General features: G+C 38.9%; 1 protein-coding gene across 2 annotated transcripts in view; it reads right to left on the bottom strand.

Moving 5' to 3' along the window:
- Positions 1-6,586: 6,586 nt before the first annotated feature.
- Positions 6,587-21,263, bottom strand: part of LOC100030965 (metallophosphoesterase MPPED2) — a 115,445-nt gene continuing 100,768 nt past the window's right edge. Inside the window, exon 4 of one of the 2 annotated variants that reach the window (XM_056801987.1) lies at positions 6,587-6,869. In XM_056801987.1, coding sequence (XP_056657965.1) covers positions 6,826-6,869 — 44 coding nt within the window. In that variant the 3' untranslated portion in view covers positions 6,587-6,825. The remainder of the gene's footprint in view (positions 6,870-21,263) is intronic. The other variant, XM_056801986.1, reaches the window with a different exon arrangement.

Below are 21,263 nucleotides of genomic sequence, written 5' to 3'. Positions count from 1 at the left end.
AGCCGTGGCCAAGCTCAGGGACCCCGGTTGGATGCTGTTCATTAAGAGGAGCCCTTTACCTACTCCCCCCCTGCACCAAAGGCACGCCACAGTGCCTTGTAGATCACACTGCAGAGAACATTAGCCTGGATCGCAATCAGTTACAAGAAGGGTCCTGTTTTCCTGCAATCCTTGACTGGCTATTTTATAAATTGTGCCAAACATGCTTCGTTTCTCTTTAATCATTCATGGGGATGGACTGCCTGTAAGACGCTTTCATCACCATGAACCACAGCCCTCACAGAATGATGTGACTTTACTTTCACATTTTTTAAAAAAGGTTTTCCTATCGTTTTCAAAGAACATTTCAGAGAGGCTGGGTGAGGGTTGAAGTACTGGAAAGAAAAGAGATTCTTTTTTTCAAGCCAACTCAGAAAAAGGAAGCCTGAAAATAACTAACAATCCCCATTTGGAAAGCACAGTAATGAAACTAGTTAAACAGAACTTTAACATTTTCAAATCTCTTTCCCTACATTATCCCACTTGAGTCACACCATAAAACCATGTGAGCTAGGGACCGCAGGTACAATTATTAGCATTTTGCCGGTGGAAAAAACCTTAAATTCAGATCATGAAGGGACTTTCCCAGGATCACACCACCAAGAAGATCAGAATTATCAATGACACACTACCTTGCCTCTCAAGCCTCAAAGGATTTTTAAAAAAGAGAAATTTGATTTCTCAACTTTTTCTCTCCAAGTCTCTTAAATAACAAAGGAGAGAGAGAGAGAGAGAGAGAGAGAGAGAGAGAGAGAGAGAGAGAGAGAGAGAGAGAGAGAGAGAGAGAGAGAGAGAGAGAGAGAGAGAGAGAGAGAGAAAGAAAGAAAGAAAGAAAGAAAGAGAGAAAGAGAGAAAGAGAGAAAGAGAGAAAGAAAGAGAGAGAGAAAGAGAAAGAAAGAGAGAGAGAAAGAGAGAGAAAGAGAGAAAGAAAGAGAGAGAGAGAAAGAAAGAGAGAAAGAGAGAAAGAAAGAGAGAAAGAAAGAGAAAGAGAGAAAGAAAGAGAGAAAGAAAGAAAGAAAGAAAGAGAGAGAGAGAGAGAGAGAGAGAGAGAGAGAGAGAGAGAGAGAGAGAGAGAGAGAGAGAGAGAGAAAGAAAGAAAGAAAGAAAGAAAGAAAGAAAGAAAGAAAGAAAGAAAGAAAGAAAGAAAGAAAGAAAGAAAGAAAGAAAGAAAGAAAGAAAGAAAGAAAGAAAGAAAGGAGACGAGGTTATCTGAGCAACTTTCAACCTCCTCTTTCAGAGAAGCCAAAACTAGCTCTGATGTCCTCCCTCTGTCATCCAAGTTATGAAATAGTCTGATGTGTTTTATTTTTTGCCATGATGACCTTTCATCTATAATCTGCCAACCTTTATGTTAATAAAGTAGAGACAGAACAACTCACAAATATCCAGTTACTAGAGAGTACTTTATTTTATTTTTTTCTGTCTGGTCTCTAGACAAGACTAAGTGAGATGAAGGGGGCAGAGGGAGGAAGGTACATGGTCAAATAACAAATATTTCACCTACTATTTAAATTCCATGTTGTTGTTTTTTTTAATGGCTAGATAAAAAAGAATCAAAGGATTCAAAATTTAGAGCTGGATGGGTCTTTAGACATCAAGAATCCAAAGAGTTAATGTAAGTAAAGATTTTGGCGAACCTAAAAATGAAATTATCATTATCTCTTTTTTTTTGTTTTTTTTAATTACTATTTGGATGAGGAAACAGGTCTAAAGAGGTTAAATGGTGTGCAAAGGGTAATATAATTAGTAAGTGACTAAGGCAGCATTTAAACCCAGTTCTGTGCCTTCCCTTGGCCGTCAGATTCACCGGTCTCACTATAGCATTCCACCACCACAATGACCCGCCTCCATTTTATTCAGTCCAGGATATCTCAAGTGATTAGCTGCTATTTTTTGAAAAAAAAATTCAAAATGTAGGACCCAGGTTAGTTATTCTAATTAGGACAGCAGGACAGAAAACTGGGGTGAACTGTGTGACTCTGAAGGCCAAAGGAAAACACATCCCAAGGTTGTATTGGAATGGCCCATTGGGAATGGTTTATATCAGGCAAGATATTCCAGGAACTCAGCCTGGCATTTATGTAAGTGGAACTGCAGAGCAAAGTCTTAAAGAGATGCATTTTACCAGCAACAGCAAAAGAAGGATTGGGATAACATCCATAAACCTAGACAAAACAATACTCCAGTTGTGCTCCCAACTCTGAACCTCTCCCCACCCAAGAAATCAGCTGTTGGTCCATAGATGGGAACTGGCTGTTAATGCTGCAGACTTCTTTTGCTGTTCAGCAACAAAACTATCTGAAAAATAAAATAACATAAGCTCGGTCTTCAAAATGCAGAAAGGCGGTGCAAAAGGTGGCCATTGAGCCAAAAGAAACAACCTAAGAGCATTATAACCAGATTTCTGGTCTGGAAAGGGATAATCAACACAGGTCTTAAGCTGGTAAGATCTTCCTCGTGGCACAGACCCAGAACCCCAAGCAATGTTCTTCAGAAAGCACACACTCGATAGGGGTTTGTTCACTTAAATGAACGGCTTAGAGATTGCATTTAGGTTACAGTTCTTGTAGTAAGACCAACCTTTCCAGACCAAATTCACGAGGCATATTCTCCTGGATGCCTTCTCTGGTCCATTGCTAGCCTTCCTTTCAACAGAGACCAATGGGACGGAATCTGTTCTAGAGAAATTTGTTGAGAGCTTTAAGTAGATTATATGCTGATCACATTTAATTTCCTAAGATCTCATAATCAGAACTAGAAGGGACAACGTTGGTATTTGTTGTTTACACATTTCAGTTGTGTCTTCTTGAGGTTTTCTTGGTGAAGATACTCAATGGTTTGCCATTTACTTCTCCAGTTCATTTTACAGATGAAGAAACCAAAGCAAATAGAGTTAAGTGATTTGTCCAGGCTCACAAAACCAGTAAGTGATTGGGGTTGGATTTGAACTCAGGGAGATGAGTTTTGCCCTACCTCGTGGTCCAGCACTGTACCACTTGGCTACCCTAGGAGGAACATCACAGGATCACAGACTTAATATGAGAAGACACCTTCAAAGGCATTTAGTTCAACCTTCTCTGCCATTTTACACTTGGGGACTATAAAAGTTAAATGACACCAAGTCATACAAATTATGACTCAAATCTGAACTTGGGTCCTCTGACTCTAAATCCCCATTCTTACCCTTACCCTGATTTTTTAGAGATAATGAAATCAAGGTCCAAAGAAGCTGGATCATTTGATCAAGGCCACACTGGTAGTAACCATCATTTGAGCCCTGATCCTCTGTCTCCAAATGTTATATTCTTTGTACTGGAAAAGAAAAAAGAAGAAGAAAGTCTTTGTTGTGAAATGTTTACATATCTGAATGGCACTACTTGGCTGTGTCCTCCAAGGAACAAACCAGAGGAAGTATTAGAACCAAATTGGAATCCAGATGTCCCGAGGCTGCTGGAAAAGGGAGCAAGATTGAAGTCACAGAATGTGGATTCAAATCTAAACTCTACAATGTAGTAGGTGTGTGGTTTGGGCCAGTCACCTCCACTCTCAGGACCTCAATCTCCCTAAATGAAAAATGAAGAATTTTACTGAATTAGACAGTTGTTTCTGTCTCTAAATCATTGATCTTACAACCTGGGGTCTAGTGCCTTCCCTTGTTCATTTAAATTAACTGCTTAGATATTGCCTTTACATTGTAATGCTTAGACAAGATTAAACTCTTCTTCCTTAAGGAAAAAGTCACTGAGGCAGCCTCATGAAAAGAGAGGGAGTCTGTGGCCAAAGAAGCAGGTTAGAAGGAAAATAAAAGGAGAGGATAATAATGGCTACCACTTCAAGATTTGCAAAAGTCTTTATGCTTTTGAACATTGCCAAGAACCCTGGGAAACAGAGAGTAAGAGGGGCTCCTGCCTACTGGAATATAAGCTCCTTGAGGACAGAGGCTGGGTGATTTTTCTTGTATTGGAATCCCTGAGGTCTTGTACAGTGCCTGGAACATTTTTAGAAGGTTCTTTGTAAATGCTTGTGAAGGGGAAGTGTCTTAGCTGGGGTTCCCCAACTATACACAAAAAATAAGAAACAGGGTTAAAATTCAAACCCAGGTTCCTTGACTCCAAATCTAGCACCCTATCTTGTTTCAGAGGGAGATTAACCCCAAGGAGCCAAAAGTGATGGGGTAGCTTCTGGAAGCCCGCTGTTCCGATGGGCATTTATGGACAGATGAGCCTTCTCTTTTCACTTCCCATTTTTTGATGCAACATGAGAAAATGAGCCATCTGAATGATGGTTTTTCTTGTTTGTGGGTGACCCTTAGGAAGACCTGAGTACAAATCTGGCTTCAGATCCTTAGTAGTTGTATGACCCTGGTCAAGTCATGCAACCTTGTTAACCTCAGTTTCCTCATCTGTCCAATGAGCTGGAGAAGGAAATGGCAAGCCAGCTGTGTGACCTTGGACAAGTCACTGAACTCTGCCTCAGTTTCCTCATCTGTCCAATGAGCTAGAGAAGGAAATGATAAACCAGCTGTGTGACCCTGGACAAGTTGTTGAACTCCGCCTCAGTTTCCTCATTTGTCAAATGAACTGGAGAAAGAAATGACAAGCCAGCTGTGTGACCTTGGACAAGTCACTGAACTCTGCCTCAGTTTCCTCATCTGTCCAATGAGCTAGAGAAGGAAATGATAAACCAGCTGTGTGACCCTGGACAAGTTGTTGAACTCTGCCTCAGTTTCCTCATCTGTCAAATGAACTGGAGAAAGAAATGACAAGCCAGCTGTGTGACCCTGGACAAGTCACTGAACTCTGCCTCAGTTTCCTCATCTGTCCAATAAGCTAGAGAAAGAAATGGCAAACCACTTTGGTATTTCTGCCCAGAAAACTCCAAATAGGGTCATGAAGAATCAGGCACCACTTGACCACAACTCCCAGATGCTGGGAATTACAGCACGCAGACTCTCCTGCCCACACCTGTAATGGGCAATCTCCCAAGTACAGCTCACACACATGAGTAAGTGGTCGCCAACCCCCAATTCATTTCTGCAAAAACAAAGATTGAAACCCTGGAGTCCAATATTCACCATACAGGAACAAAAAGCTCCAAATGCAAACATGAGGGAATGGAAGGAAAATTCCGTTTGGGCACTTCGGATAGGAGGAAGCCTTCCACTTTTATTAGGGTGACGGACTTTGAGATTTCCCCTCCTCCTTCAATCATAAAATGGGAAAAGGAACCAAGGAAACTAAGTGGGTCGGTAAGCTCGCACTTAGGGCTAACGACTCCCTCCCCAGACACCAATAAAATGCCACAAGAGACAATTGTCCACGCGAGGAAGACTGAGAAATGTCTTACATGGGACTAGGGAGCTCAAAGGTGGGATCCCTAACCCTTGGGCTCTTCTGCCTGTGTCCGCTCTTCTGGGGAAGCATTATTCATGGTGTAGAAATATATCATACAGAAAATGCAGCAGAATCATCCCCTACTGGGATTTATTCTTACTCGTATCAAATATACTGAGACCAAAACCCAGCTCTCCAAATGGGACACCTACAGTCGGTAAAATCTTGAGACCATGATCATTTTTGTTGTTGTTTTTCTCTCATCGCCTGCATGATTAATATAGTGAGCTATTACCATTGTGGTTCGGATCCCTGGAAACAAAGTGGGGAAACACTAGGTGGGTATCACAATGGATTTAGAGTCAGGAAGACCTGAGTTCAAATCCAGCCTGGACAAACTACATAATCATTGTCTACCTCCATTACTTCCTCTAGAAAATAGGGATAATAATAGCCCCTACCTCCTAGGGTTGTTGTGAGGATCCAATGGGATGATATAAATACTATAATGTTTTAACTAATAATAATTTAAAATTATAAAGTGCTATGTAAATGCTTGCCATTATTGCCACTGGAGCTTTTATTATTCTAACTGAGAGGCAATATGGACTTGGCATCAACAGAGATCTGTGCTCTCACAGCCGAGTCATCTATCTCTTCTGGGTTTCTTTGTCTATATAACGGAGATAAAAATATCTGCAAATGTATACATATATGCACATATATATCTCATAGGGTTGTCATGAGGGAAGTGTTTCATGAATCTTAGCACACTATAGAAAAATGAGTTCTTTATTTTTCATTTTAAAATGAAGAGTCCTGGCTAGGACAAGATCATCGAAGATGCTTAGATTCTTGAGAATCTCTTTGTGGTTCAATTCCACCGAACCAGAGAAGAATAAACTGGACTTGGGACATTTAAGGAGCTCAACGGAAAGAGGAACGATCCTGAGTTCGATTGTGGCCTCAGACACTTCTTAGCCAAATGACCATGGGAAAGTCACTTCACCCCCATTGCCTAGCCCTTACCAATCATCTGCCTTTGAACCCATTCTTAGACTGATTCTAAGACAAAAGTCCATTTAAAAAATGGACTTAAGCAGAAAATTAGCTAATGATCAAGGGGAAGGAAAACTGTGAGCCACAGGAGATGGCGTAAAAATATGTCTCCTCGGAGATCCTCAAGAACCCAGATCAATATTCACTGGGTCAGTAGGACTAAGCGAATTGGTTGGGTCGAGTCTGGAGACAGGGAAGCAGCTCTCCCCCTGGTGTGCCAGAGCTGCAAGCCCATCAGAGATGGTCCATTGGTGGGAGCTCCAGAGCTAACCTTCCACTCCATACCCGTCAGGCTCCTTTAGTGTTCACAAGACCTGACCGCTCTAACGTTCATACTCACACTTGCTGATCGAGTCACCCAGTAGGTTCAGACTGCTACCTTCTCCTCTGAAACTCATGCATTAGGGTTTCTTCCATACTTGCAATGGGAAACCAAGTCTAAGAAATATTAAACACAGAAAACTCTATTACAATAATGTCATGGTTGAGCCAGAAATCCAGGAAAAAAGAAGCAAGGAAGTGCTGAGTGAGGTTTGCAAAAGGAAGAAATTGCAGCTAGGATGCTCCATCTTCTTCCTTATCCCTTGGCAGAGTCCCACAGGACCAGGAGATATTAGATGCTTTGGTCCGCAAAGGTCTGGGTCAAATCCAAAGCTCCCACCAAAGTCAACCTCTTCCCATCCTCAGCTCACTCCAGTGCAATGTCACAATGGTGTCTAACATCATCCCTAAGAGGTGTAGGACCCAAGGGAGAGGCTCATAGGTGGTATGATACTCAGGGACAATTTAGGAGGACAGACCTTGCTCGGCAGCTCCTTGCTTTTTGGCATTTGTGTCTCAACCATAACATTATTTTAACATTGATTTGGGGGTTTCAAAAGAAATGAGGTGGCACCATTGGACAGCCTCTTCATTATTTTCGGCTAGTTTTTTTTCCCCTAAAGAACTACCTCAATACAGATTCTTCCTGACCCACAAAATGTTTTATTTGCAAGTTGTTGTGCCAACAGACTTCTAGAACCTTCCCTTCCTGCTTCATGGACTCATAACAGGCTGGGCCAGACCAGAACAGTTCCATTTCCCAAAGTAGATTCTTCTGCTTCACCATTTTCCTTCTGTATGGGGTCTTAGAGAGAGGCCAGAGCTTAGGGAAGTGGGTCATGGTGAACGGAGACATTCATAACTCACTGCAACCAGTTTGGTCTCAACCATCTAAAGGTCAAGTAGGATCCAAACTATGGTGTCGTTAAAGATGTGCCAAGCAGCCAGGCCTGGAGTCAAGAGGATCTGGGTTCAAATCTGGATTCTGACACTTCCTAGCTGTGTGACCTGGGGAAAATAACTCCAAATGCCTGGCCCTTTCCACTATAACAAAGAGAAATAAGGAAGATTTATCTTTCTTCTTCTATCTTAGAAATGATACTACAACAGAAGGTAAGAGTTTAAAAAAAAAAGATTCTGCCAAACCATAATTCTGTCTCTGGTGGTTATGATTAATAATAACAGCTCGAATTTTTATAGCATTTAAAGGTTTCCAAAATACTTTCCAAATATCTCATTTGATCCTAACCCAGGGAGGCAGTTGCTATTATTATCCTCATTTGTTGTTGTTCATTTGTTTCAGCCAAGGCCAACTCTTACTGACCCCATTTGGGATTTCCCTGGCAAACATACTGGAATGATTTACCATTTCCTTCTCCAGTTCATTTTACAGAAGAGGAAACCAAGGTAAACAGGGTTAAGTGACTTGCCCAGGGACATCCAGTTTAGAATTGTCTGAGGTCAAATTTGAACTCAGGAAGATGACTTATCCTCACTTACCCTAAGGGAACTGAAGCAGATAGGTTAGCGACTTACCTAAAATTTGCCCAAGTAAATGTCTGAGGTAAAACTTGAACTAGAGTCTTCCTGACTCCAGGTCCAGTGCTCTATCCACTAGATGACCTAGCTGCCTAGAATATGCTGCCTCAGTTTGCTTACTATATTTTGCACTAAGTCTCTCTTTTGTAAGATTTAAATTAATGTGTAATATTTCAAGTATTATTTTTATATAGTTTATTATCTGACAAAATAGAACAATGTGATTAAGTTTTTCTACCTGTTCAAAAGGACATTATAAATTGGACCACTTTTTTGGTCATATATATATTCCCTTTTATATTACAAATTAATCCAGGCTGAGGAAGACATCTCTAAACCCCTAACTTCATGGAATTCTGGGAATAGGAGCCCAATAAATATCACTAACAGACGGGCAATTCTGGACTGACAAGGTCTATGGTGTGAGAGAGAAAGATATGCTCCTCCCTTATCCTCAACTAAGCCTTTAAACAAAAAGTGGGAGGAGAAAAAAGGTGTTCCTTCCAGCAATAATTATAAATTAAGTGGCAATTATTCTGCTTAGCAATTAGAAGACCTACTGCATTTTAAACCATTAAGCATGGCAGAGATTGAATTAAATAAAAATAATACAAAGCATAAAAGCCATATTCCTTAAGAGAAATAGGACCTGTGCAGGTCTATAAGAGCCCTTTATATTTTTTTGTTTTTCTTAAAAGACTTAAAAATAAACCTCCTTTTTAATAACTACCATTTCTGTAGAATTCAGGAGGGAAAAAAATCTATGCTAAGATGGCAGCTCAGACTGTTCTGAAACTCCAACCAATGGAACTCAGAACAGCAAGGTTGACAATGGAAATAAAGTCACTGCTTTAAGTGTCCCATTGGGGCTAGAAAGAAATGGTCTTCTAGAACTTGATTAAAACTAAATTGAAAAAGGACATATTTGGTTAATATTGCATTAGACTAAAATATAGAAATGAACCCTAATCCCCTCTAAATCTAATCAGAAAAAAGCCATCTCAATTTCCAAACTTTCCGAGCATTTTCTCTAAATGCATCACAGATCAATTTACATGGTACTTTTGCCAATAAGCAAAACCAAATCACAGGTTCCAATTGGCTTATATTGGAAAGTGTGAGAGTAAAATTGGAGAAAATAAAATTACTGCAAACAAACTCCATTTTCTCTGCTCTGAAGGGAATTTCGGGGAATATTTTATTGCTATCAAATAATATTTCTGAAGGCATCAATACACAATTCTATTTGCTTTTCATAGTCCCTATTCACTGTATAATCTAATCCACTCTACAGAAAATCTCCCAATTCAAAGCAGATTCTACGAAGATGGATATTACCTTGCACATACATCCTGTATCAATTTTAATAGCTTGCACTTTGGACTAGAAGCCCTATACAGCATTAGGCAGGGTCCAATAAAATCAACCTTGATCACCCTCCGATTCAGAATTCTAAATCAAGACTTGTAAAACAAACATGGAAAGAATAAAATAAAAATGGTCAGGGTAGGTGAGTTTCATCAGCACTGACATTAAAGGCGACAGAAGAAGGGATGAGAATATTCATTTCACCATTTATTTTTGCAATTTTTAAGCTTATGATTGCCCTGTTTTATGCCTCACTTAGTGTTAATCAGAGGGTCACTGAACAGTTATCTGAATGGTTGCGTTTGTCAGCAAGTGGCATAAGTCACCGAGAGAATGTATGATCAGAGAAGGAGGTTGGTTGGTCATTTGGCACCAGTGATGGATGGCAGATGGGCAGCCTCAGTGCTCTATTTCCATCTTCAAAATACAAATGCCTTTGGTGCTCGGTTCAATGGCGATTTCACCCATATGGTTATTCCTTTCTGAGGTACAGATCCCAATCCATCGGTGGCTTTTTATTCCATAGGAATCTTAGCCACATTCTTTCAGAGTCTTTTGTGACATGATGGAGCTATCCAACATTCTGGAGCTCTTTTGTCCTATTGAATGGAGCCGTTATAAAGGACTATGGAAGAATATGAATAAGAATCCTAGGATATAATAGGATAAGACACTATGGATAATCTGAGATCCTCACCTTTATTTTTTTTTTTAATAGGCAATGGGGGTTAAGTGACTTGACCAGGGTCACACAGCTGGGAAGTGTCTGAGGCTGGATTTGAACCTAGGACCTCCCATCTCTAGGCCTGGCTCTCAATCCACTGAGCTGCCCAGCTGCCTCCAAGGGATCTTCACCTTTAGAAAGCATACCCCACATTCTGGTGACATCCCAGATCCATTGGACCACCAAAAAATAGCCTGCGGCTGAGAAACAATCACTGCTAAACAGTCAACAACCTATTAATTATCTACTATGTGCCAGACACGGGGAGAGTCTAGGAAGACAAAGACAATAATAAATCATTCCTTGTCCTCAACAAACCTCTATTCTATTGGGGGAGACAATCCCCCCCACACTACATATATTATATATTTATATCAGGTAATTGACAGGGGACTTCCATGAGATTATCTAGTGATCAGGAAATAAAGAAACTATCTTTTATAAATGATCATTCCTAGCTTTCCTTGATCTCTTGGTAAAGAGATCTCTTGATATTATAAATAATAATAATAAGGCTTCATATACTCAGACTTGCCTTGTTTCCACCATTTTCATTCCACCTCCAAGACTACTTGGTTTCTGGAATTTACAATGTCAGTTTCCATCAAGCACTTCATTTGTGTGTCTTATTAAGCAGCCATTTTTTTTTCAAAAATAAGATATTTTGGGGCAGCTTGGTGGCTCAGTGGACAGAGGGCCAGGCCTAGAGACAGGAGGTCCTGCTTTGTCACCCTGGACAAGTCACTTAACCTCAAATACCACTCTTCTGCCTTGGAAATGATACTCAGTAATGATTCTTAGATATTGATACTGAATATAAGATAGAAAGTAAGGCTTAAAACAAAACAAAACAAAACAAAACAAAACAAAAAGAATAAGATACATAAGTCAAGAGGATGTTACCATCATTAAAAAGAGAACCGCTCACTACTCAGTGCCCAAGATCACATGGGGAGTAAGGATTAGAAGTAGAATTTAAGCCCAGTTTTAATGACTTTGTATCTTTGCACTGTATGATGCTGTCTCTCCAATTAAACTCTATTCATACCAGATTCTTGATCGAAAAGAAAAACAGCAATTGAAGGATGACAAAAATTGTAAATTTATAAACTTATTTTGTAAATTTGAAAACAGTAAATTGTGTAGTATGTAAATTTTATATTTTTTTCCCTCAATCTCTTTCTAGCATTCCAAGAAACAACTCCTCAGCATATGGAATTATTAGAACTTGCAAGTCAGAAGCACATATAGGAAAAAAAAACAGGCAATGTTAATCGGTGGCGGTAATTAATAACACTAGTTAATGGGATAAATACTCATTATTTAAAGAAAGCAATTCTTTTTTCTTAATTGGGTTCCCCTCACTAAAAGTTAGAAGTCCAAAAACATCCCAGGAAATGTTTATATTTTGACAGCCAGCTTTGCATAAGATGATCTCCCCTTCATGAACTACTTTCACTATGATTGTGTCCAAATTCCAAAATCACTGGTTCAAAGATGAGAATCTTTCCCTGTTTATTTAAACACAATATTCCACAACTTAAGTACAGTGGGACGTAGTCTGGATGTCAAGCTAGAAGAGTGAGTTTAAATCTTGACTTATTTGCAATCTGTGTGACCATGGGCAAATCATTTCCTTCTTTGGGTTCAATTTCCTTAGCTAAAAAATTATGAGGCTGAAAAAGACCCAAGAAGATTTAGATGAACTGATGCAAAGTGAAGTGAGCAGAAGTAAGAAATCACTGTATATAATAATAGCAATATTGTAAGGATGATGAACTGTGAAAGCCTTAAGTATTCTGATCAATACAATGATCCAAAATAATTACAAATGACTTGTGGAAAAATGTTATCAACTTCTAAGAGAGAAGTACAGATTGAAACATTTTTTGGTTTCATTTCCTTCCTTCCTTCCTTCCTTCCTTCCTTCCTTCCTTCCACTCTTCCTCCCTCCCTTTTTCCTTTCTTCCTTCTTTTCTTCCTTTCTTCCTTCCTCCCTCCTTCCTTCCTTCCCTCCTCCCTCCTTCCCTCCCTTCTTCTTTCCTTCCCTCCTCCCTCCCTCCTTCCCTCCCTCCCTCTTTCTTTTCTCTTTCTTTCTTTCTTTCTTTCTTTCTTTCTTTCTTTCTTTCTTTCTTTCCTCCTTCCTTCCTTCCTTCCTTCCTTCCTTCCTTCCTTCCTTCCTTCCTTCCTTCCTTCCTTTTTTCTTAACTAAAGTCCTAAGAGAATGAGTTGAGTAAATACCAGCAAGAGCTAGAACTGGTCTTTCTACCATACTTTAATCCACCAAACATTTTTGACCACCTACTAAGAATATAGACCCATACACAGCCATATGGATATGATTTAAATAATTTTTAAAATTTATTCTTTAAATGAAGTTATAGACTAGTAGGAAAGACATGACAGAGACTCAAATTACTATAATACAAAGTAGGATAGAATAAATTAATGAGTGGTAATAATAATGGTAGCTTTTTGTGCTGACAAAGAATTGGAAATTTGGGGGATGGCCCATCAATTGGGAGATGGCTGAACAAATTGTGGTATGATTGTAATGGAATACTATTGTGCTATAAGAAATGGCTAAATGGAAGATTTTCAGAAAAACCTAAAAAGACTTATATGAACTGACGCAAAGTGAAGTAAGTAGAACCAGAAAAACATTGCACCCAGTAAAAGTAATATTATGAGGACTAAGTGTGAATGACTTGTTTTCAGCCATATAGTTATTCAAGACAATCTCAAAGACTCATGATGAAAAATGGAGTCTGAATGAAGCCCAAAACATATTATTTCACTTGCTCTTTTTTTTCTTTAAGAACTCTTCCATAAATGACTAACATGTTTTATATCATTGAATATGTGAAATCTTTATCAAATTGCTTACCATCTTGAATGAAAGGGAGGGAGAAAGAAAGGGAGAGAATTTGGAATTCAACAACAACAACAACAACAACAACAACAACAACAACAACAACAACAACAACAACTAGGGGGCAGCTAGGTAGCTCAGTGGATTGAGAGCCAGGCCTAGGACAGGAGGTCCTGGGTTCAGATCTGGCCTCAGACACTTCCTAGGAGTGTGAGATATTGGAGAAGTAACTTAACCTCCATTGCCTAGCCCTTACCACTCTTTTGCCTTGGAGCCAATACACAGTATTGATTCTAAGACAGAAGGTAAGGGATTAAAAAACAACAACAACAACTAATGTTAAAATTATTTTAGGGGGCAGGTAGGTGGCTCAATGGATTGAAATCTAGGCCTGGAGTTGGAAGGTCAAATCCAGCCTCAGACACTTCCTAGGTGTATGAGATATTGGAGACGTCACTTAATCCCCATTGCCAACCCTTTCCCACTCTTCTGCCTTTATTTAAAAACTTACTGAAATACTTTATTTTCTATAATTTTATTTTTATCTTTATACTGTCCCAGTAAGCATACAGCATTGATTCTAAGATAGAAAATAAAGGTTTTGGGGGGTTGTTTTTACATGTAATTGGGGGACAAACAAATTTAATATTTATCTAGTCCATGTTAACTTACAAAACATGTTACATGTATGACCTCATTTGAGCCTCACAACAACCTCAAGAAATAGCTATGGCAACTATTATTCTCCTTCCCTATTTGATAAATGAGGACTCTGTGAGCAAGAGAGATATTGTGATTTGAACTCAGGACTTCCCATTTCTAAGCCTGGCTTTTGCTTGGAATTATTTTGTCAATCTTGCCAGTGTATTACATTTGCGAGTTCGTATCGACATAACCTCCTTGAAAAGAAACATCTTGAGTGCTTTTCCCAAGCTCTGTGTAATGGTTTTTCAGAAAATAAACTCTGTGGGAAATGACTGGTATACATAGTTTGGTAAGAGTCTTTCATTTGTGGCTCCTGTAATAATTAAAATAAAATAATAGTTCTACTACCCAGATTGTATATATATATATATATATATATATATATATATATATATATATATATATATTTTATAAGTTTATTAGGAAGGGTAGACAATCATTCCTAAGTAGCCTGGCCTCATGCTCCCTAGCCTGTCAGTTTCTTCCTTATTCCCCCTCATCTTCCTGCTCTGTCTCTTCTCCCCATGCTTCTCCCATGCTCTTCTCCTCATAGTCTTCTCGTTGGTCTCTCCTAATTCTGCCCCAAACCTTAACTTTTACTGACCTACAGAACATACACCGATGCAACCCTGGCACAATTGCGGTATGTCAGGAATGTTTGATAGACAGGCAAAGTTACTCAGGAGGGGGAGGGGATGAGCTTCCTTGACACAATCCCAACCCCAAATACAGATGTTCTCAAAGTTGGTGTATCTTAAAATTTTTAAACTGCATTTTTAGGACATGATAAGCATGTTTTTTCACCATAATGGACTTTGGATTTGCCTAGGATAATTTCCTCATTTGTAGAGGATGGAGAAGACCTTCATCAGTGTAAGAAAATTCCTAGAGAAGACTCCCTCGGCCCATGGATGAATGAGAAAGCATTGATTTGGTCAACATCCATTCTGAAACTCCTAGTCTTGGAGAGCTGCCCAGGGCACTCCCTGAGAACTGACATGACTTAAGAGAAGCAGCATCTGAAGCCAGCTCTTCATGACTCCAAGCCAGCTCCTTGCCTGCTACCATGATGCTTCTCACGCCCCTCATTAGCGGATACTCAGATCATAATAAACTAGGGCTGCCCTAGTACAAGGTAAAGAAACCGCCCATCCTCCCAGGCTTAGACAGGAACACTGATTTGTACACAAGGAAACGCAACCTAAGTTTGCTTGGGGTAAAAAGAAATGGTTCAAAATGCTTTGCCATGAAAGAAGGGAATTCCTTTGGGGGACTCTGTCTGGAAACTGCAGGGTGGAAACAAGTACCATAAGAAAGGCTATTTCTTTCTTTTTTTTTTGCAGTGTCTCACCTAATTCTCCAGACTTGAGAGCTCTGGGAACTTCCCATCCAAAGCTTTTGAAGTTTCTCCCTCCTAAGAAAGTTGAACTCTGTGACTGCAGGGCTCAAGGAAGACACATTGAAAGATGCAGCCAGAATATCTCCTTGTTCTTCCCCTATTAATTTTCCTCCGGTGCACTAAGAGCCTTTCCCGATGTACCTTTCTGTAATTCAGGGATTATAGCATTAGACAGCAGGCTGCCAAGTTTGCCCACATGCAGATCTTTTCCGTCACCTGACTCTGGTAAGTGCTGTATTTAATTCAAAGACCTGGCAAAGTCAGGTCTAAACCTGATTTTTATCCCTCTCATCTCTTCTGAACAACTAAGGGGACACGCGTTCTACTGATATCCTCTGATACTCTGAAGCTAATCTTGGATTTTTTTCAAAATATAATCAGTGTATTAAAAGGCAACCCATTGGGGGGCAGATGGGTGGCTCAGTGAGATAAGAGGTACTGGGTTCAAATCTAGACTCGGACACTTCCTCAGTCACTTAACCTCCATTGCCTAAACTGTACCACTCTTCTTTCTTGAAGCCAATATTCCAAGATGGAAGGTAAGAATTATTAAAAAATAAGATAAACAGAGGCGCTTATATTTTGTCCTACAGGTAATAGGGAGCCATTGTAGTTTATATATTGAGAATGAGCCATGGTCTGCTTTGTGCTTAAGAAAAAATCGCTCTGGGAGCTATCTGGAAGTTGGATTGAAGAGGGAATGCCTTGAGGCAGGAATATCTTCCCAGAAGCATAGGGAGGCTACTGCTATCTTCCAGGAGAAAGTAATGAAAGCCTGAATTCTGATGATAACTGAGTGAAGAGTGAAGATATTGAATTGGATAACCTTAGATCAGGAGCACTGGGAATCATTTACCATTAGGGTCAGTGTAGCATTATCTACCTGGACAAAAAGTTCTCTGAGGAAGGAAAGCTGAAACAGATGGATAACAAAGCCCAGCAGAATCACAGCATCTCAGTGGTGTTCTAGATTAGACCAACTCAATCCCATTCAAGACTCCCCTTTCTGTACCATGATCAATTGTCTAAAATATATTCTAGAATAAGAGAATCCTGATTGTCTAAAATATATTCTAGAATGATAAAAGAACACCAACTGTCTAAAATATATTCTAGAATAAGAGAATCCTGATTGTCTAAAATATATTCTAGAATGATAAAAGAACACCAACTGTCTAAAATATATTCTAGAATAAGAGAATCCTGATTGTCTAAAATATATTCTAGAATGATAAAAGAACAATTGTCTAAAATATATTCTAGAATAAGAGAAGCCCAATTGTCTAAAATATATTCTAGAATGATAAAAGAACACCAACTGTCTAAAATATATTCTAGAATGATAAAAGAACAATTGTCTAAAATATATTCTAGAATAAGAGAATCCTGATTGTCTAAAATATATTCTAGAATGATAAAAGAACAATTGTCTAAAATATATTCTAGAATAAGAGAATCCTGATTGTCTAAAATATATTCTAGAATGATAAAAGAACAATTGTCTAAAATATATTCTAGAATAAGAGAAGCCCAATTGTCTAAAATATATTCTAGAATGATAAAAGAACACCAATTGTCTAAAATATATTCTAGAATGATAAGAGAATCCTGATTGTCTAAAATATATTCTAGAATGATAAAAGAACAATTGTCTAAAATATATTCTAGAATAAGAGAAGCCCCATTGTCTAAAATATATTCTAGAATGATAAAAGAACACCAATTGTCTAAAATATATTCTAGAATAAGAGAATCCTGATTGTCTAAAATATATTCTAGAATGATAAGAGAACCCTGATTGTCTAAAATATATTCTAGAATGATGATAAGAGAGAAGCTGTTCTGAACATTGTTTTATTTGGTGCCATGTGTCTCATTCACAGTCATTAAGTCATTTCCTTATGTAACTTATAACTTGAGGAGATTTAAGGATCTCCATGCTTTTTTTTTTTTAGAAGGGGTATTTGGTCAGCTGTCTGGGAACATCAAATATGGGAGACATTACTTTCTGACCCATGTTCCTCTGAGCAGCAGAGTAGACATTTTTATGTCATTCTCTCACAGTGGCAACTCGGGGTGATGATGGGGGGCAGAGAAGGTGGGAAGAGTAACCAAAAAAAAAGAATATACCCTACATTGCTGGGGATGCTTAAATAACTTTCAGAATCATAGACAAAGAGTTGGGAGTGAATTCAGAGATCCTCTAGTGAGACTCCTTCATTTTATAAATGAGGAAACTGGGGGCTAATGATGTGGCCAAAATCACATAGGTAATAAACATTAGGAGCAACATTCGAACTCAAATCCTCCGACTTGAAAGGCAGAGTTCTTTCTATTGTATCCTACCTGGGAAAGGTCTTGAGAATACAAATAAAGCCAAGTTCTCCCCAAGCAGAAGCTCCTAGAACAAAATACCAAGTTTTCTTGTTATTATATCTCCAAGCCTACAACTTTCCTCCATCTTTAGAACCAATTTCATCATTTCTGGAGCCAAGAATAGAACTGTTCCATGACAGCAGGTCTGTCTGAGACAGCTAAAAGGAATCTGGGAAAGCTGGACCTCACCGATTGCATAATGGCGCGTCTACACTGCCTTTCCGCAACTTGATGAGATAAGCATGATTTTAAACTAACCTTCTCCAAAAAGTTCAGAGACCAAGGGGCTTCTTGAATAAGAAGTAGAGGAAGGGAGAAGGAAGAAAAGGAAATAACCAAAAAGGAAAAAAAATAAAAAGATAAAAGGAACAAAACAAGTAGTAGATTCATGATTGGAATCTTGGGAGTTCTGACAAATGGGATCACAGGGGCCATTCACTACTATTCACCAGGGCCAGTCACTACAGCTGACTTATTAATCAATCAACAAATATTTATTAATTATCTGCTGTGTTCTCCTGCTTCTCCTAAATTAGCAGAGGCGATTTCCTTTCCTGAGAATCCCCTACAGCTATTAAATTACATATCCAATCCATGGTCAATCAATCAATACTATTAAGCACCTACTATGTGCCAAGAATGATACTGGAATTCCAGGAATCAAAGAAAGTAATCCTTGCCCTCAAGGAACTTACACTCTATTGTGGGGAACAATATAATTATCTACAAATATGTAATCCCCACAAAAGGCAGTTTGGGGTGGGAGGGCACCATGATCTTGGAAGAGAGAGAAATGCTTCACATAGAATGAGATGCCCGAGCTGAGACACAAGGAATTCTGAGCAGTGTGGATAAAGAGGGAATGCAAGAGATAGTCTTTGTGAAGGCATGGAGATGGGCCAGTGGATCACCTTCCAACGAAGCCCTCTTTAGGTATTGGGAAAGATCTGGAGAATACAAATAAAGTCAAATAAAGCCCCACAGAGGCAGTTTCCAACAATCGTGTCTATTGTGTGGTTCTACTTCCAATATTTATCTCTATCTGCCAATTCCAGTGTGTCCGACCATTTCCCCACATCAACTTTGAAGGGGAACATAAGGATTTGTCCTTGGCAAGTTCCTGCCTCTTCCACGGCCCACACACCAAAAGTAAAATAAAGAAAGGTGCTAAGTAGAAAGGGGGAGCCTCAGAATATAACCTGCTCTTTCAAGATGTCATGGAGGCCAACTAGCATCCTTTGTTAGCTATGAGATGCCAGATGGAAGCCGTCTTTGTTCTCATCTAGCACAGCAAGGTCCATAATCTTAGAGCTGGCAACCTGCACCTGAAAAGAATTCTCTCCACATGATTCAACAGGCTGTGGTCTACACTAGTAGATTTATTCAATCAATAAACATTTATTAAGCGCCTACTATGTGCCAAGCACTGACTTTTCCAGTAACAGAAAAGCCACCATTTCCTAAACCATGGCATTCCATTCCAAGAAACTCAACTTTTTATGCTCTTTTTTTAAAACCCTCATTTTTTATCTCAGTAATTACTCTAAGAAAGAAGGGCAAGGGCTAGGCAAATGGGGTTAAGTGACTTGTCCAGGGTCATACACAGAGAGGGAATACCAGATGCCAGATTTGAACCGAGACCCTCTGTTTGCAGGTCTGACACTTGACCTACTCTGCCATCAGTTTTTAAAATAAAGTTCTTCCTTCTATGAAACCTAAATGTTCTACTCTGTAACTTCTACCTACTCCTCCTCGAGTTTCACCCACTAAGGCCAAGGAAAACAAATCATCACTCTTTCACGTGATGGCACCTTAAATGTTTGAAGAGAGCCATTGTTTCTCACTAGTAATTCTTCCTCTAGTCTAAACATCTCCAGATCCTTCAGGAATTTTTAACCCTCTCACTGTCCTAGTTGCCCCTCTTCTAGCCCTTAACTCAGTGCCTGGCACACCGTTTGCTTGTAATAAATGCTCAGTGGCTATTGATATTGGTAATATCCTTCCTCACATACAGTGTCCAGAATGGAATGCAATGATCCATAAGTGGTCTCCAAGGACAGAAAGGAGGGGAATTACCACCTTCCTCATTGCAAACACAATTTGACTCTTGGCTCATTTATTTTGGCTCTGATTCACGTGCAGCTCTGTAGGCCCCCCTAGATCTTTTCCAAATGGACTCTTTGGGAAGTGTAGCCATCCCTCTCTCACCCTGTCCTTGTACACTTGGTTTTATTTAACCCATCTGTAGGCTTTCACGTCTCTCTTCAGTTTCAGGTTGTTGCTCAAGCCCATAATTTTGTCTTCTTCGGAGGACATTCTGAACTTGAGGAGTCCTAGACATTGTGAGCTAATCCTTCTTTTTTCCCATAAGCTATGAGATAATTCAGCTCCCTGGCTGAGTTCATTGGCTTCTCCTGTGAAGACTTTTGGCTCCCAACGCTCCCTATGCATGGGGCCCATGACCCAAGGGAAGTCACACTTTGGGACCTCACAATAACGGGTATTCATGTTTTTCAAGTCTTCCATGACAATATTTTAACTTGTCAACGATTGCTTAAATCAGAATCTCTACAAATCAATCATAGAACCCTGGGAACTGCCACTAATCAGACTGCCGATGCAGTCAAATCAACTGCCACTAAGACAGAGTTAAGAAATAGCTTAATAAGGTAAACTGAGTGATGAGTTTAGATATGGGGGGGGGCAGGTCACCTGACTTCTCCATGCCTCAAGTTATTCGTTTCATATACATATATATATTAATATATATATATATATATATATATATATATACTGAATATATTAATGTCTGTAGTATCCACATTCAAAGGTTATCAGGCGATGCATTTGAAACAAACGACGCAAGGTTCTTTGTCAATAAACAGAACTATGGTTCCATTTCTGTTCATATGAAACCACATAAGACGCTTTGCAAACTTCAAGGACCTGTGTAAATTATATAGACTATAAATGAATAATTTATATAAAACACAATGATTATATAATATAATATTTTTATAATATATAATTATTTTATTATATATTATATGTACTATATAGTAATATAATATATAATTATGTATGTAAATAATAATGTAATATAATATATAATAAAATAAGTTAATAATATCAGTAAAAATAAATTATATATTATATATAATAAATTATATAAACTATCAGTAATTGCTGGTATTAAATTGAAATGTTCTATGCATTAAACTCTATTACAATTATTCTAAAATGAATATATTAAAATTTTAAACCATTCAAATATTAAAATTAAAATGATAAAAATATTTAAAAGAATCCATTTTCCAGCCACTTGTCTGTGAAAACCAAAGGCTTATTTCAACGGGCTTTTTTGTTCCCTAACCCACCAGTATCAGCACTCAGACCGTCCCCAACATGAATATTAAACCCAGCAGTGCCCATGAACCAGAGGCACCCAATCCGTTAATTATCAAGTCACCCAGGCTGGTAGCAAGAAGCAGACAGCAGGGGCTCAGGAAGCTGCCCATTTTTCTTGTA

The sequence above is a fragment of the Monodelphis domestica genome, chromosome 6 (genome assembly GCF_027887165.1).
Source record: "Monodelphis domestica isolate mMonDom1 chromosome 6, mMonDom1.pri, whole genome shotgun sequence".
Taxonomy (NCBI): Eukaryota; Metazoa; Chordata; class Mammalia; order Didelphimorphia; family Didelphidae; genus Monodelphis; species Monodelphis domestica.
This window is presented reverse-complemented; position numbering and strand designations above follow the sequence as displayed.